We start from the raw sequence: 8,433 nt of genomic DNA on the forward strand, positions 1-8,433 counted from the left end.
CAGACCGTGAGATCATGACGTGAGCCGAAGTCAGATGCTTAATCTACTGAGCCACCCAGGCACCCTAATGAAACGATTTTAGATATGATCTGAAAAAGTTTTTTTCTCAATTCTAAAGAGACAGTACAGTGTGATGATTAAGAGCATAGGCCCTAGAGTCACTGTACGTTTGAACTTTGAACAAATTAATCTCTTTGTCCCATTTTTATCTTCTATAAAATTATAATAGCAGTGTCCTTTATGAGGGTTAAATCAGAGGATATATGTAAAATGCTTAGAACAATGCTTAGCACATAATAAGTGTTCAAATGTTGGTTATGATTAATAATAGTAATCAAAATAATTCATGTGACTATGTCACTTACAAGGATGGAATTATGTTATTCATTATCTATTTTTAGGAAGTAAAGGAAGTCCCATAAACAGAAACATTTATGAGGATTAAAAGAGAACTCAGACCAGAAGATATTTCTGAATTATTTATTCTTTCCCTTTATTTTATACAGGCAGACCTTGGAGATATTGCAGGTTTGGTTTCAGACCACTGCAATAAAGCAAGTCAAATGGATTTTTTTGTTTCTTAGTGCATGTAAAGTTATGTTTACACTAAATGTGCAATAATAGCAATGTCTAAAAAATTAGTGTACATACTTTTTTTTTCAACTTTTTTTTTTTTTTTTTTTTTTTTATTTTTGGGACAGAGAGAGACAGAGCATGAACGGGGGAGGGGCAGAGAGAGAGGGAGACACAGAATCGGAAACAGGCTCCAGGCTCCGAGCCATCAGCCCAGAGCCTGACGCGGGGCTCGAACTCACGGACCGCGAGATCGTGACCTGGCTGAAGTCGGACGCTTAACCGACTGCGCCACCCAGGCGCCCCCATACTTTAAAAAATATTACTAAGAAGTGCTAACCACATTCTAAGTTTTCAGTGAGTCGTTATCACTGCTCACAGTTTACTATAACAAATATAATAACAATGATAAAGTTTGAAATAATGCAAGAATTCCAAAACGTGGTAGACATGAAGTTGTGCAAATGCTGTTGGAGAAATGGCACCAACCGACTTGGTCGCAAAGTTACTGCAAACCTTCAATTTTTTTTTTTTTTTTTTTTTAAATCTTTATTTTTGAGAGAGAGAGAAAGTGTGAGCAGGGGAGGAACAGAGAGAGACAGAGAGAGAGAATCCGAGCCATGCTCCAGGCTCTGAGCTGTCAGCACAAAGCACGACGCGGGGCTCAAACTCATGAACCGTGAGATCATGTCCTGAGTCAAAGTCAGACGTTTAACCGACTGAGCCACCCAGATGCCCCAATTTTTTTTTTTAAAGAAGAAGCATAAAGCAAAGCACAATAAAATGAGGTGTAAACACTGATTAAGACACAAAATTGTAGTGACTATAGCCTATGTAGACATTAGGTGTAGAGATAACAGATTGAACAGGTAAAATCCTTGCGGCAGTTCGCTGACTATAGTTCAGATTTTTGACTTCCTATTTGGTGTTCTTTCTGTTTACTTCACACTGTCTTTGTCAGAGTCTTTGCTTAGTCAGTATGGTTAGTCATAAAAATACACACTTTCTAATGTAATCATATAAATAAAGACGGGAAAAATTGAGTTAAAGCACATTTTCACTCAATCTTTTTTCCTCTTCATGTAGTCGAAATTCTGCATTCACACAAGAGGGAACCCGGTTACGACCGTCTTCAGTTGGTCATTTGGTAGACCATGTGGTTCACACTTCCCCAAGCGAAGTATTTGTGAATCACAGATCTCCATCTTCAACACAAGCTAACAGCATTGTTCTGGAATCATCACCGTAAGACCTTTTTCATTTAGCTTCCTTCTTATAAATTATAATGCCCCAAATTGTTTTATTTGAAATAATCCTGGGAAATTAGGGTGTTTGACATAAGTATTTGTTTACACAATGTATTAACATTTTTGTATTTGTAAATGTGCTTATTTGTCCCTGAGAGTTCTTTGTACTCTTCCCAACCAAAACAAACAAACAAAAAACTTTGTTTTCATTGATTCAGTATGTTCTTTAACCTTTGGTGCATACACTTAAATATTTGTGCAGATGTAGATGTAGCACTGTGGTCAGGTAGTAAGGTACTAAAAGATAGAGTTTCTTAGTATTATTCAAGAAGGGAACCAAAAGAATGAATAGACAATGAATAGAAAATGATGGAAAAATTACTTAGCAAAGGAGAACCAAGTAAGACGACCATCATACTGAAAATGAGTTGTAGAAAGTATTCACACATCATTTTTAAAATTCATTTTTCTCTCGAATTACATACTGGTACATAAATTCAGCTTCATAATTCAGTATTTATACCCCATCGGTTTAATGTACAATATGCTTACCCTCAAATTAATATACAATATCTTGACTTATTGTTTATATTAATGCAAATTAGTCCATATGCAAGTAAAAATTCAGAGTAAGAATTAGGAAAGAAAAATAAAATTCTTTACAAGAAATGTGGCTTCATATAAAGATGCATTTATTATCGAGAAGGGGTGTAGAATGGAGTGACTATGATCAGGGCTGAAGAAAGGAGAGGTCTGAAAGTGATGGGTGGAAGGGTAAAAGGACTGGTCAGCAAAGCAGGTAGGTGCAGGAGCTGGAACATGTGACAAGATACAGAGGAAGCGGTTGTCCTCACTGTCGGAGCAGCCAAGGAAGACTGGCTGAGCCATTAAGACAAGTGGAATTCAGTCTTGGTAACATGTCTTAGTCAAACATTTTGATTGTACGTGTATAGTAAAGAGGTTGGAAGGGTAGGAAAGATATACACTGCACAGTGACACCTGTGGAGAATGAGTTGACAGGAGACAAGATTGATGGAGATTTTGTTTTTGATTGCTTTAAAAATTAGCATTATAAACTTTGATTTTTAGTAAGCATATATTTTCCAATTCTGAAACTTTAAAAAGTACAATAATTAAGAACATGATGGAAATGTTAAGTAATTAAATTTAAAAATGACATACTTTGAGCACATAGAAATAAACCATATAGAGGAATCTCAAAAGCCTGTCTTGTTACAGAACAATAATACCATTCCAGGGCCTAATCAAATTATCTCCATCCATTTTTTTAAAGGGCCCTTTTTGTAGAGACACTCACACATACACATGTGTATACATACACATAGAATTGAGTGTTTCCATATGTAAATTTTATGGATTCACCAATCCAAAAAAACCTTCGTTCTGGTTTCCTGAACTTAAATGGAGATGCAAGTTTAGGATAGATTGGAACTGTGCAGTTTTTGCTTCCCCATCCTGATCCACAAGAATTTCAAATGCCTGGACCTGTATTTCTCCTTGGACATGTATTTTATTTATGAAACTTGTGTGTTTTGTATTCAGGTTTGAATCTCTAACACTGCATTTGAAATTCAGCCAGTTTTAACCTTAAGAATAATGAGAGAGTTCTGAAAAAATAAGCTTAATGGTAAACAAATTAATTGTTTACAGTCAGCTTTTTCATAAATTATCTCACTGTTGAACTCAATGAAATAGAAAAGACTTTTATTCCCCATTTATAGATGAGAAGGCCCACTTAACAGGATTTATCCCATTTTATAGAACTAACATTCAGGTCTTCCCTATCTGACCCAACCAGCAGAATTTTTGTATCCTAGACAGGGCTTTGTTGTAATCCCTTGGTTGGTTGATTGATTTTTGCAATTCAGAGAAAATATTTTGCAACTTGGAATCAATAGGATTTAGTTTTATATTGGCCAAATGTGAAAAGAATTCAGACAATGTGTCAGATGAAGCACAAAGCATTTCAACATGTATTGAAATAGATCTTGAGATCATCTCACCAGTTCCCTGTTTTTTGAGTGAGTATAGGGCCTTTGAGGTGAAACCTGAGTCCTGACTTTAATTACTGCGTCAGGTTGCCTTCTTCACAAGACGAAAACACTGCTAACTCATAGGTGTGTTTGTTATGGAAACAAATAGGTTGTTTGTACTGCTTAGAATAAAGTTACCATTTATAGGCAGGGGCAATTGAAACTACAGTCTACCATTTCCTTCCTTTCTTTAAATGTTTCACAGAAGATTAGACCGTTTTAGTTTGTGATTTTCTGAGAAAAACAATAATCCTAAATTAACTTGAAAATACTTAACAGGTGCTTATTTTAGTAAATTCATACCACAAATGTTAGTATACTCCTATCAGTATGTAACAGGGAAGTGTGGACATTTCTACAAAACCATCACAAAGCATGTAAGTTGGGTGGTTAAGATTTTATTTGAAAAAAAATTTTTTAATGTTTATTCATTTTTGAGAGAGACAGAGACAGAGTGCACTGGGGGAGGGGCAGAGAGAAAGGGAGACACAGAATCCAAAGCAGGCTCCAGGCTCCAAGCTGTCAGCACAGAGCCCAAAGAGGGGCTTGAACTTGTGAACCCTGAGATCATGACCTGAGCTGAAGTTGGATGCTTAACCGACTGAGCCACCCAGGTGCCCCTAAGATTTAATTTTTTTATTTTGATACAGATTGCTAAGGACAGCAACAGAGAGCTGCTTTGACTGCAGAATAAACTGCTTTCAATGCTGCTGTTGAAGTATTCATGAGGAAATTTAAAGCTGACTGGACTCTAGTAAATCAGCAAAGCTTTTGCCTACCTGGCTTGATTGACAGTTTTAACAAATCTTTTGATGCTATTTTACAGTATATTGCTTTGTTGACAGCAAAGTGCACTTAAAAGTAACATTTTCATTATTTTTTAAAATGTCAAAGTTGAAGATAAGCAAGTTTCAGTAAAACCTTGGATTGTGAGTAGCTTGTTCTGGGAGTGTTCCACAAGATGAGCAAACATTTCTTTAAAAAAAATATTTTTTTAATGTTTTATTTATTTTTGAGAGAGAGAGAGAGAGACAGAGTACCAGCAGGGGAGGGGCAGAGAGAGAGGGAGACACAGAATCCGAAGCAGGTTCCAGGCTCTGAGCTGTCAGCACAGGGCCCGATGCGGGGCTTGAACTTGTGAACTGCAAGATCATGACCTGAGCCGAAGTCATATGCTCAACTAAGCCACCCAGGCGCCCCAATGAGCAAACATTCCTAATAAATTTTAACTTGATAAACGAGCGATGTCCTGCAATACGAGTAGTATGTGATGCCAAATGTCACATGATCACAACTGAGCCAATGGTTCTTCTCTCTGTCTCGGTGACGGATTGTGGGTGATCATCTCCTTTGCTCATATGCTCAGTCTCAGGCCACAGTGTTTAGCAGATATCCGTGATTTTTCAGAACATTGGAAGATGCCCACAACTGGTACTAATGTATTTTTTGTCACTTCAAAGCACCTATAGACAGTCCCTTGCTTTTCCATGCAAGATTAAATTTAGGAATACTTTCCTTCATTCTAGATCAGGCTGCCTGCAGATAATGGACCCTTTCCTCTGCTGCCTTATTGCCAGTTACAGTAAATACTGTAGTATTAATACTGACAAAAATTTATTAATACTGTACTCTAGTCAGCATCCCTGTGAGCATGCAGAAAAAATTCCATTGAGTCAATAGATAGCAGTGATTCCCCTAGTGATAGTGAAAGTTGTCCTGCAGGATAACCCTCCTCTCTCATCTCCCTCACACCAGCCATGAAGGTTTTCAAAGGTCAGTGCAAGTTAATTTGTTTACTTTTCTTTATATTTTGTATTTTCTTTATTCGTATTATATTACAGTAGTATAATCATTTTTTATGTGAATATTTTTGGGTTGTGGAATGAATCATCTGAGTTTCCATGATTTCTTATGGGGAAATTTGCTTTGATATACAAGCGCTTTGGATCACAAGCATTTTTCCGGAATTAATTATGCTCGCAAACCAAGGTTTTACTATATTTGTATTGAAAAACCCCACTTTGAGAGTTGGGCATTGGAACACTTTTGGAATTATATTCATTCCCATCACCCTTTCTCCATTCTTAATGTTCAGAAGTTAACACAAGTGGTAATTTTTCCTCCAGATTTTTTATGTGGGTAGATTTTGAACATTACGTTTCAAGTTTTGTTCCCACTCAGCCCCCCTCCCCCACCACCATTTAGGCAAATTATTGGTTTTAAATATATTAAAACCATTGAGTTAGAAGTATGTTATTAGGATTTCACATATAGTCATGTTATCACTTATAACTTTCTATATGGCATGATAGAAAATAGTCTTGGGACATTCTCTGTTAAGTTCTATTGAGGCCTCAGATACTGTCAGATAGGTAGGTTGTTTAGCTTTTCTGTTTTATAAATTGGCTTCTGAGAAGCATTGTATTTGGAGAAGAGTCCACTGCTACAAATAGTTTGAAACCTCTGATTTAAAATAGCTTTGTTCCTGTTTTTTGCAGTTGTTTTGATTAAAGTACAACTGTAACATAATGTTGAGAGCACAAGCTCTGGATTCAGACTGGGTTTAAAACTTGGTTCCACCACTTCTAATTACGTGAGCTTGGATGAGACATTTTATCTCTGTAAGCCTCAATTTCCTTACCTGTAAAAATAGGATGATAATATCTTCCCTGTAGTGTTGCTGTGAACATTTAATGAGATGAGCAGTTAAGCAGAGAAAAAGTGTTTGGTAGATGTTAGCTGTAATAATTGTGTAATTTAATTACTTTGGGAGGATATACTAGTAGGTAGGCTTTAAGAATATTATAGCCACATATCTGTCTGCATGTTTGAAGTATGGATGTCTAGTTGAATACAATGAAGAATTCTCCAAATTCTCAACTTGATCCTTAGGCCCTAATCACAAGAGACTCTTTACACATTTCATAATCCTGAAGTATCAAACCCATTTCCTTGGACAGTCCCATGCCTGGACTGTCCCATTCTAGTCTTACCTAATGACTCACCTCAGCTTTGTCCACACCTTATGAATTCCTTTCACTTAAATCTTTCTTAAAGATTTGCCTTCATTTTGCCCTTCTGAGCTACTGCCACTGAAAATTTTATCTCCATACTCAGCTTGACCCAATTCCCATGCCAATCTTGATCAAGTCTAGCAGCATACAGTTGACCCTTGAACAATGTGGGGAGTAAAGGGTGCTAATGCCTGCATAGTTGAAAAGTCACATATAACTTTTGACTCCCCCCACATTTAACTGCTAATAGCCTATTGTTGACCAGAAGCCTTACTGAGAACATAATCACTTGATTCACACATAGTTTGTGTGTTACATGTAATATGTACTACATTCTTAACCAGTAAAGTAAGCTAGAGAAAAGAAAATGTTAATTAGAAAATCGTAAGGAAGAGAAAGTACATTTACAGTACTGTACTATAAAAAAAATCCATGTGTATGTGAATCGGCACAGATCAAACTGTGTTGTTCGAGGGTCATCTGTGTTATGGATCCTGCAAATACCAGACCGCTCTAGGACGAGGAAATAAAAGAACCAAAGGAGCTGTGACAGGAGGAGATAATCAAGCTACGGGGACTCAGAGGATGCACTGTATTTGATGATGTACTTGTGGCAGCAAGACCAATCACATAGGTCCCTGGGCTGCTGTAGCTGCAGTGTATTTACCTGCCATCCATGTCTGGCAGATACCTGTATTACTTACTTTTGGGAGCTAAGGTCAGGGACTTGAAGTTTGGTTGAAACCAGGCATCTCAGGTCTGGGACCTTTAGTCTGAAATGGATTCGTACTGATGTAGTAATATGAGATTTTCAATTCTAGTCTTAATATCATATCCCTGAGGGTTTATATGCACTTTTTAAATTTATTGAGCATTTATTAGTAATCAGTCTGCAATGGTGTTTACTTTGAAGTGCTGTAAATGTTACTATAGATTAGCCAATGTGTCAAGAATCTTGAATTTTGGATCAGAATTTTATCTGCATCTTAACATAGTATAAGTATAGGATAGTAGAGTTACTGTGCAGTAAGAGCTGGGATAGCACTAGTGACTGTAGTTGAAAGAGACATGTGCTCCTGGTATGCGTCTTAGAAGATTAATCTTAAAATAATCCATCAGTCCTGTCAAGTTTGTATTAGGGTCTACCAAGAATATGGTTTTTGCTTATTTTCCAGTCTTAAATTAGAATAAATTTTATGCTTCTATAAAGCATAAAGAGTTCCAGAGTTTATCTTGCCCACTTTTCTTTTTTAAAAGTAACTAAAATAATCCCTTTAGGATTACACTCCTTTCTATACTCTCCTTATAACAGATTTTTTTCTGCCTCCCATCTTTAAATTAAGCCAAAGTATTACCAATATTTGTAAGACACCAGCCATAGCTCTGATGCCCACTTTTTTCATTGGTTCCTATTTTTCTAGTCCTGTCTGAACTACCTAATAGTAGATGCTGGCTTTCTCTTTAAGTCACAGTTCCCTTCTCTCAGGGGAACTCTTTTCTTTTCTTTTCTTTTCTTTTCTTTTCTTTTCTTTTCTTTTCTTTTCT

The 8,433-nt window shown here is 36.6% G+C and overlaps 1 protein-coding gene across 8 annotated transcripts in view; it reads left to right on the forward strand.

Annotated features, from left to right (window-relative positions):
• PTPN4 (protein tyrosine phosphatase non-receptor type 4) overlaps positions 1-8,433 on the forward strand; it is a 217,005-nt gene that overhangs the window by 164,382 nt on the left and 44,190 nt on the right. For all 8 annotated transcript variants that reach the window (XM_049616206.1, XM_049616209.1, XM_049616205.1 and 5 more), the window contains one exon: positions 1,660-1,818. In XM_049616206.1, coding sequence (XP_049472163.1) covers positions 1,660-1,818 — 159 coding nt within the window. The remainder of the gene's footprint in view (positions 1-1,659; positions 1,819-8,433) is intronic.

This window comes from Panthera uncia (assembly GCF_023721935.1).
Source record: "Panthera uncia isolate 11264 chromosome C1 unlocalized genomic scaffold, Puncia_PCG_1.0 HiC_scaffold_3, whole genome shotgun sequence".
Lineage (NCBI taxonomy): Eukaryota > Metazoa > Chordata > Mammalia > Carnivora > Felidae > Panthera > Panthera uncia.